This window comes from Sabethes cyaneus, chromosome 3 (assembly GCF_943734655.1).
Source record: "Sabethes cyaneus chromosome 3, idSabCyanKW18_F2, whole genome shotgun sequence".
Lineage (NCBI taxonomy): Eukaryota > Metazoa > Arthropoda > Insecta > Diptera > Culicidae > Sabethes > Sabethes cyaneus.
In genome coordinates this window covers 84,545,094-84,555,349 of record NC_071355.1, presented here as the reverse complement: position 1 = coordinate 84,555,349, position 10,256 = coordinate 84,545,094, and the positions used below count along the sequence as shown (strand labels likewise).

Here is a 10,256-nt window from a genome sequence, read left to right as displayed (position 1 = left end):
ATGTGAAATGTCAATTTTTGCATGTATTTTTATCAAAAATCAAAACTGTTTCTAAAAATAAGATGAAGCATTGGAGTATGATTTCTAAATAGAAATTAAATAAATGATAAACTTACACGGTGCCAAAAAGCTAAGTATTTGCTCACTTATATTTAGTATGAGGTTGTTTATATTCCCTTTTGGCGGAGGGTGACTTCGCGGCTAGGGCGAAAGAAATACCGTGTGTCAGCAATCAAACAGAGATATAGGTACCAAAAATATCACCAATAATATTATTGGAACGCTTACACTGTAACAGTAACGATGTAGTGTGACTGACGATGGATCTTCGTACGGTGTACTTGTGTGTAGAAGCTACTGAATGGAGAGAGGCGTTTAATTTTCAAAATTGCTTCCATGAACTGTCTGAGGTTTCACTGCGGTTATTCGTTCATCGTTCGCCGTCGAGTGTAGGAGACGTGAACCGCGGCAACCAACTGTGCTGCGAGGACCTTCGGTCATAGTCGCAATTTTCCGGTATTTTTGAGGAGCACATGTCCTGGAGAAACGAGGGGTGGTTTTAGTCAGCGTTCGTTATCGGCACCGGTGTTCTGGATTTTCCCTAGCGGAGTTTAAATTGTTTATCCATTAAATGTTCCTTAACACTAGCCGGCAAGAAAATGGGTGCAGAATCTAATATCGAAATGCGTAGCCAGTCGGAAAATAGCGGTGAGTAGAAAACTAATTGATATAAACAGGCTGATATAAACACCGAAGCGGTACGCGGGCAGGTGGGTAATTGCAAATGTTGAAGTGGACTGTTTATCCTAGAACTGATGTGCTGATGTGCCATTGTGTGAGCGTAATTCGTTGATTAGAATCAGATAAAAATATTTAGCTTAGAGTTTAGACCAGCCAATTATCACCATCACGTTTTAGTTATTTATCTCAAAAATCGTGCCAATAAATTAGTTTTAGCCACAATCAACGATCTGAAAGTGGTTGCGACAGTTGGATCGCTTGTGTCATTAAAAAAAGTAAATAAATATATAAATAAATAAGTCTATTAATGCTATTTAAAGTAAGTTTATACATGTTGTAAGGAAAGTACCGGCTATTTTTTATGTTGATGTTTAGTATTTTGGTACACAATTACGCCTCTCATTTGTATTGTTCTTTCAAAACTTTCTCACATCACGACATCTACAGTAGCAGTTTATTTACAATTGATAAACAGTGGGGGTTTCCAAGACAGCTTGAAAAAATTGGAATATTTTCTGGCAACATTTCTGGGACTTGTTGATAAAGTTTTTTGCATATCGGGTCGATCGACTAGGAAGCAGCACTTATTTTACATAAATTAGTTATGTCTTGATTTTAACATAGTTTGTATTTCCTGATTTCCTCTACAGTTTGGATTTGAAGCTTTGAAGTTGGCTGTTACACGGTAAAAATAACAATAGGTGTATTACTATAGTTTTATAGTGATTAAAATGATCAAATTTGGTTATAGAACTTCAATAAAAGTACAATAAAAATCAAATGGTACTTGATAGCTGTTTTCTTTACTCGACTTGACAACTGTTTTTACTCGGCTTGAAAGTTGTTAGTATATCCGTTCACAAGGCATTTATATAAGCCTCAGATATGTCAAGTATATCTGTTCTTCGATTTTAAAAACTTTTTTGATGTCGTTTAATAGTACAGTTCTGCGTAGGAGATGAAACAACTAGGTAGCAAAAAGAACGCTCAACGGGGTAGCAGCGACATATAACCATGAATACAAATGATTAAACTATACTTTCTTCTACTATACTATACTATTAACTATACAATTGCCCCCTACACTAGTTTTAAAAATTCTGTTTCGTTGAGGCGCTGTAGTCAAATGAGCATCTACTGAGCAAAAAACCAAAAATGAAACCTGATGATAACCCCTACGGTGCGCTTTTTTTGTTAAATTATAGTGATTTTAACAGCTTGGGTCACTTGTGACTTCTGCGGGCTTGATTCTGGATCGGCGTGAGAGGTGTGTACTGATCCCTACAGTGCCATGATCACCGACTTTTTGATGCCAAAATAGATTTTGGCAATGTGGAGTAGCTGTGATTTCAACAAGACGGCGTAACGGACCACACAGAGCAAGCAAAAACTCCTTTATTGAAAGGTTTAGCGGATGAAAAATTTCACCTAGTGGACCTGTGTGTTGGCCTTCAATATCATGCCATTTTAAGCCATTGGACTATTTTTTGTGGCGCGATGTGAAGTCTCTGGTTTACGCCGTTAAGCTGCATACTATTGATGCTTTGGAAGACAACATTTATCATGTTATCAATAATATACGGCCTTGATTGCTGCAAAACAATGCTTGAACTTCCTTGAAATACCACGAGCCACCCCGGTTCTATGCTTTTTTTGTTTGATTATAGTCACTTTAACAGTTTAGGTCATTCGTGACTTCTGCGGGGTTGGGATATGAACCCGGGTCCTCGTCGTGAAAGGCGTGAATACTAACCACTACGCCGGGATACGCCGGGACCCCCGGCTCTATGCTGCTGATGACGACGATGACGACATTAGACCTCCTTCATGCCAGCCAACGTAGTAATAAACCGGAAAAAACAGCAATTTTCATTCAAAACCAGAAAAAAATCAAATACTTGCTGAAGGCTTAATTACTCATGTTTCTGTGTCCGCCGGTTTAGCTGAACAAAGGGATGAAGTCAAATTTCTTCACTGTGGTCGGTCATTTTCCATGGTTTTCGCCGATCGCAGCCAAAATCTGAATATAGTTGGATAAGTTACACCGCCATTAGTAAGCCTCTTCTGCGCTGTCCCTATTTGCGGATTCCAGTTGAGTGTCATTCTGTAGATTTCGTTCGCTCCTCTCCCCAAAAAATGCCCGAGTGACCTCCTCATACGCTCCCGAATCTCTGTTTTTATCTGGCGCTGGTTATCTTGAGGATGGAGTTCTAAATTGGAAATGCAACTGTTTGGCCACCAAGCCCTAAGGACGTCCCGTAGGCAGCGGTTTACGAAGATCTGAAATTGTGTCCAGCGGAATGCATCGTAAGTAATAGAACGGATTTCACGATTAAATTGAAAATTCGTGTTAGGGTCGGTAAGGTGATTTAATTTGAGAGCCGACCATTCGAAGATCCAAAATGTCACCTCTAGCAACCTCTGGTAATTCGTGTGTTTGTATCAGTGTTGTTATCACCGTATGGGGTTGTCTTGCTACCAGGAAAATTGAAAAGCTATTGTCTCGCTTCTGTGAAATTGGAGTAATCTTTAATGTTCACTCCCACTGACTTGGTGACTAACTATGATACCTGCTGCCTTGGAGTAGAGATCATCAAGCTTGCTCAGCATATCAGATCGCCGTTGGGAGAGCAAGGGAAAGTCGTAGGCCAGGTCGAGGTCATTTAATTACTCCATTGTAATCAAAGGGTTCCAGGGTAATCCTTGGTTTGATTTATTATCAATGGCACCAACTACAGTCTCGTTCATAGCGAGGAGGGATGGTAGCAGTGAAAGTATGCAGCCTTTTCTTACTCCAGCATCAGCACTGTGGCATTTTGCGCGAAACGCATTATCAGGAACTTCTCTGCTTCTTAACGCGCCTCAGATGTTTTTGTGGTTTTGTGATTTGCTCCAATATACCTAATATGGAGCGTCGTAATATGACCGACACGTTTCAAGCCGGCACGGAGTCCAGCTTGCTACCACCGGAGAATTCTTTACAGTTATTACAGAGTACAGAGTAACATGAAGCCGTCCTAGTTTCAGATAGTACGTCATGCGTAATGCACTACTCATTTTGTTGCCTTGCGACACATTTGTGAATCGGAAAAGTTGTTTAAAATGTTCAATTCAACGCTGAAACTGGTCTGTATAATCAGGCAGTAGCTGGCCTACTCTGTCCTTAGGTGGCAAATTCGCACTGGTCCTGATACCACTAAGACAGCGAAACATATCTACAATAACTGCAATGTTCATTGACAGCGGTCCTTTCTCCCTTCTCAGCTAGGTAGTTGACGATCGAATTTATTATTTATCGGTTTCCATTTCATTAAAGCCACGTGAACCCCTGGGTTCACAGGAATCAAAATCCTCATTTCCGAGTCGCAATACCTCGTGTACCAAAATAATAAGACCTACTGAGACAATGACTTATATTCACCAGTGTCCTGGCAACGCACCTCGCTCAGTTCTGGTATTTGGAGCTTCAGGTGGCCAGCTTTTCTTGTCAATTGAGCTAACTTACCTTGCATTGCAAGGATGTATAAGAAAATCTGCAGCCACATTCCACTGAATTTAAAAAAATAATAGAAATCTTTCATTTCGAATCGTAAAACAATTTAGGTTTGAAATAGAAGTGAGGAATCGTATCGTAAATGAATTAATCGTACTAGATTAAGGAAACTTATAAGTGAAATAAGTGTTAAGTTACTCAAATATTTTGTTCAAAGTGAAAAGATAAAGGAAGCGACCTCTGACTATTCATGCCCATAATAAAATATAAAATATGCGGCAGCGAAAACCAAGCCTGGTCCTTACACCAGTATTGTTCGCATCTCAAATAACAATATAAAATCACATTTATCATGGAACTGTGAATATTGTCTCTATTATAGCAAACATTCTATTCATTGTGCCTAAAATTTGAAATAGAAGAAATGGCCTATTCGGCAAAACGGGAGGCCCTGTAGCCACAAGGTCTGCCTATTACCAAGGAAAGTGATAATAAAAGTGGTACTTGGTTGAAGCGCGAATGAAGCCTCTTGTTCAAGGGAAAATTATGACTAGTCTCCGTATTTCCTGGCTCTAGAGTGCGTGACTGGTTGAAAAGTAGTAAATAAATTTGAAAAATAAAACGGACACTTGAGCATGGATAATAAGCAGCTCTCTCACTCCATAGCGATGTACTGCAAAAAAAAACGAAGTGTGGAATACAACACTTGGACGTTATTACGATAGATCAAAATACTGATTGCAGTGATATTGTACACACAGGAAAATAAACACGGGAAATAAGTCATTCTATAACATAACCTTTTTGCAATCCGGCTGATCAATTCGAATTTCAAAATTATATTCGATAACTATTTGCCGTTTGGTATCATATTGCACATAAACTTAGGCTAATTTTGAATTGTAACTCAGCTAATGGTAAAAGAAAATGTTCAATATCTGCGATTCACAAGTTTACACGAATAATTTAAGGCTTTATGTCTTTAGAATTTGATTTATAAATCGTTTGGCGTCGAATCTTTACTATAGTTAATTGGTAAAGGATGATTAAGATCAAAATATTTCAATTTTTTATTTTTATTATCACTATTTTTAATATATTCCTAATAATCCTATTATTTTCACTTAATTATACCTGAAGTAACAATATTCCTCCTTCCCATTTAAATATTTGATAGCAAAATACCTGCGACTGTTTGTTTTGCCCGAGTTCATTTGTTTTGTAAAGGTTTACCATCTCTTGGGATTGAATTGAAGATGCATCTGTAGCAAATTGAATTGATAACAAACGGTATGCCAAATGACCGGACGGTCACTTCAATCTTGTCCGTTGTACAGCATTTTTTGTCGAGATTAAATGAGCTGTCGCGCTTAGAAATCAACCGTTCGACTTTTTTTCAAGGTGAAGAGTAAGCGATAACATTTTGTTTGGTACCAAATGATAATGTTGAATAAGGCTAACATCATTTAAAAAAAAAATAAACAATTGTGTCTTTTTGAGCCTAAGCCTCGAGCTATGTCGTACTTTTTGTGCAACACATTGCTGATAGTACAGTTTCTTCATGTCGCACCGTGTCCTGTTTCTTGGAAAATATTACATGAAAAACAGTTGTTCTACAGTTGGCTAATGATTTAGTATCAGTCATATTCAAAACAAAGTAAATGTTCGCTTACCGTCATTTCACAGCTGATATATTACAGCGACTTAATGATATATTTACTATTGACCGAGAATTGTTCAAAGCATGTCTATTTAACAATTTAATTTAATTTTGAGCGCATCATCTACTACTCACGAAACAACTATTACCCACATCATTAGATGCTACTAAACAAACATAACGTGAAGCATCCGAAGCATGGAAAATTGTAGGCTAATTTACTTTTACTAGCTATCAATTTAAATGACAGAATGACAGAACGTAACGCCATGAAATTGGCTACAGAAAGCAATAGGCCGTATGAATAAAAGAGATAGAGCAAATGCTCCCATACGATTTAAACGAGAAAAGCAAAGTATACTGTTTTATTCATACGGCCTAATGACAAAATGTACCTAAATGCTAGATTTTCTGCAAAACTTGCTAAAATATGGTCTATTAGAGACGATGGGATACCTACTGATGCATGAACCGGTCTAAACTGAATGTGCGCTGCTAAGATTGCCTCCTGTCTTAAGAATGTCGAATTAGTTTATGTATTTTATAGGCTACTTATCACAGTTGACGGTCAATCTCTGTCTAGACCATTTTGCCGCAGATGTTGCTTATCCTAATGCACATGGTTACTGATAGGCCTCGCACTCGTATACGTGTCACTCTTCCCGGGGCAATTTCAAATTTCCAGCATTGTCTGCCTGTAAGTGGCCACTGCTTAAGTAATAATTGACCTCATATATACCGCGATAAACGTATCTAGCAGCTGTTACAAATGATGGAATGTGCTATTTAATTTATATAGATTAATTAAGTCATTTGCCTGGTGGGTTGTATTTTCCCTATTCTGGGTTGGGAGATATAGTTTATGAGTGGATTAGGTGCTGAATTATTGCCTGTTTTGAATGAGAGTGTTAGAAGGGTAGTCAATTCATCTTTCATTCATCACTGACTGTTTTCATGATAACATTTCAGTTAGTGGTTGTTTGTCATTTTCGAAATAATACTGCGACGTGAACTTAGTATTAAAAGAGAGTTTTAGAATAGTTATGGATTATTCTGTTATTCTGATTAAAAGAAGAAAAGCTCACAATGAAAGCATTATTGGCTGACATTTTTTTCTGTAATCAACTTTTTTTGACTGTAAATTAATGATCAGAGTTCAGGTGTTACTCCAACTGTGAAACATGCGCCCATATACGTTGGAATATTATTTTGTTGAAAAATAAAGCGAGTCTCTGGATGTAGGTATAATATTATTTTCCTATATTATTTTACTGTATTATTTTCCATCAAGTAGCCGAATATTTCAGTTTGTATCAACGTGTGGTACTCAGATAAGTCGACCGCGTTATTTTTTCTAGATCATCTCAGCTGTAGACCATCTGGATGATCCCATTTTTTGAAACACGTAGTGTCGAAACACAACTGAGTGTCGAGAGACTTTGTGTTCAACTTAGTTAATTTGTATATGAAACTTGGTTTTCGGCCTTGCATTGCTTTTGTAATTTGTTATCAATTTTAATTTTTTTATTGTAAAGAAGCAGTCCTTTGAAGCTGCTCTGTACAGGGCAATTAAGGGGTTAGCTTACTTACTTACTTACTTACTTATTCAGCCGAGAGCCGGGGTGGCTCTTGCCGTATCAAGAATTCCTCTCCATTGTACTCGGTCCTGGGCTACTCGTCGCCAATTCGTTGCGCGTCTCGACACACGCAAGTCGGCTTCAACCTGGTCAAGCCATCGTGCACATTGAGCCCCTCTATTTCTGGTGCCGGTGGGGTTCTTGAAGAGAATGGATTTCACTACACAGTCGTCCGGCATCCTTGCGACGTGGCCGGCCCACCGTAGTCTCCCAACTTTCGCCAGGTGTACGATGGGAATCTCTCCAAGCAGTGCCTGTAGCTCGTGATTCATACTTCTCCGCCACTCTCCGCTTTCCGTTTGCACTCCGCCAAAAATAATCCGCAACATTTTTCGTTCAAAAACGGCAAGTGGACTTATGTCTTCCGTAATGTTTCAAGTCCGTAGAGGACTACCGGTCTTATTAGCGTTTTGTACATTGTCAGCTTTGTGCGGCGGCGTATGCTCCTAGATCGAAACATCTTACGGATGGAAAAGTAGTCTCGATTCCAGCTTGAATGCGTCGTTGGATCTCCTTACTCGTATTATCGTCGGCGGTGACCAGAGATCCCAAATATACGAACTCATCAACCACTTCCAGTTCATCGCCGTCAATAATCACTAGCCGTAGGAGGCAAACGTTACTTTTTCGGGAGTCTCTTCCTTCCATATATTTGGTTTTCGACGCATTAATTTGTAACCATATCCTCCTAGCCTCCATTTTTAGTGTGGCATAGATTGCCTCCGCCGTCCCACGGTTTCTAGTAATGATGTCGAGGTCGTCTGCAAAGGAGTTTGGCTACTCTTGCTGAAGATCGTTCCTCTCGTTTCGATGCCCGCTCGCCGGATCACACCTTCAATAACGATATTGAATAACATACAGGACAGTCCATCCCCTTGCCGTAACTCTCTGCGCGATTCGAAAGAACTTAAGAGTGTCCCGAAACGCGCACGTAACATACCACTCGTTCCAGAGTAGCTTTGATCAGCCGCGTCAGTTTGTTCAGAAAGCCGTACTCGTGCATTATCTGCCATAGCTGTTCGCGGTCAACAGTATCGTATGCTCTCTGAAATCCACGCAAATATGATGCGGGAGTACGTTGTACTCTCGACTTTTCTAAAGGATTTGTCGGAGAGTAAAAATTTGATCCGTAGTAGCATGGGCCCCCATAAAGCCCGCCTGATACTGCCCTACGAAATCTCTTGTTATTGGGGATAGACGACGCAACAAAATCTGGGAGAGCACCTTGTAGGCAGCGTTGACCAGCGTCTAGCCGGTCGCCCTTTTTGTAGATGGGACAGACTACGGCTTCCATCCACTCCTCCGGTAGTTTCTCTATTTTCCAAATCCTTGAAATCAGCCAGTAAAGTGCCGTTGCTAGCGGTTCTTGGCAATTTTTATAGAGTTTAGCCGGTAGTCGGTCCTTTCCGGCGGCTGTATTATTCTTCAGCAGACCGATTCTCGCCGGATCTCTTCGAGATCGGGAGCCAGTACGCTGTTATCGTTTGTAGGTACTCCGAGGTTTACTTCCATTGCGTCTCATATAGTAGCAGAGGTCGCCGTTGCGGTGCTCATCGAAGAACTGCTTCCACCTGTCGACCACCTCGGGCTCGTTTGTGATTAAATCCCCTCCCTTGTCCCTACACATGTCAGGTTTTGGTGTGTGGGCCTTGCGAGTTTGGTTCACCTTCTCGTAAAACTTGCGGGTGTCATTAGTCCGGAATAGTTATTCTAGCTCCTCATGATCTCTGTCCCCCTTCTGGCGCTTTTTCCTCCTCAGGATCGTGGTCAACTCATTGCTCGCTCGTCGATACTTGGCCAAATTCTCTCTCGTGGATATGCTCAGATAGTTTTCCCAAGCTCTTTTTTCCTCTCTATCGCTTCTTGGCATTCCCCGTCAAACCAATCATTCCGTGCACTCGAGGTTTCCACACCTAGCGCCGCGGTTGCGGCCTCGTTGACAGCCGAGCGTATCCTACTCCATCCGTTTTCGAGGTTCGAAGCATTTAGCTCCAGAGAGGAAGGCAGAGCTTCATCCAGTACGCGCGCGTAGTTTTCGGCAGTTCACGGGTTGTCTAGTTGCCGAATGTTTAGCCGAGGAGAGCGATTTTGTCGCGAGGTATAAACCATCGATAGTTTTGAGTGCATATGTACTGCTACTAGGTAGTGGTCCGAGTCAATATTCGCACTCCGTAGGGGGCGTACGTTGGTGATGTTCGAGAAAAACCGACCCTCGATGAGAATATGGTCGATTTGGTTCGAGGTTCGTTGGTCAGGTGATCTACGGGTGGCCTTGTCTTTGTGGGGAAAGAAGGTTCTTTGATCACCAAGCCTCGGGAAGCCGCAAAGTTGATGCATCACTGGCCGTTATCGTTCGTGTCAGTGTGTAGGTTATGGGGCCCGATCACCGGTCTATACATTGCTTCCCTGCCGATTTGGGCGTTCATATCCCCGATGACGATCTTGATGTCTCGTGGTGAGCAGCTGTCGTACGTTGCTTCCAGCTACGCATAGAACGCTTCCTTCTCGTCGTCGGGTCTACTTTCGTGCGGACAATGCACGTTTATGATGGTATAGTTGAAGAAACGGCCTTTTATCCTCAACACGCACATCCTCCCGTTGATCGCTTTGCAGTCCATTACACGATCCTGCATTTTGCCCAACACTACTAAGCCCATTCCCAGCTCGTTGGTCGCTCCACCACTTTGGAAAAATTGGGCTTTGCCGCCACGGATCCTCCACGCCT

At 41.0% G+C, this 10,256-nt stretch overlaps 1 protein-coding gene across 1 annotated transcript in view; it reads left to right on the top strand.

The window, feature by feature from the left end:
- Nucleotides 1–623: 623 nt before the first annotated feature.
- Nucleotides 624–10,256, top strand: part of LOC128742765 (organic cation transporter protein) — a 29,180-nt gene continuing 19,547 nt past the window's right edge. Inside the window, exon 1 of the mRNA XM_053839216.1 lies at nucleotides 624–708. Coding sequence (XP_053695191.1) covers nucleotides 660–708 — 49 coding nt within the window. The 5' untranslated portion in view covers nucleotides 624–659. The remainder of the gene's footprint in view (nucleotides 709–10,256) is intronic.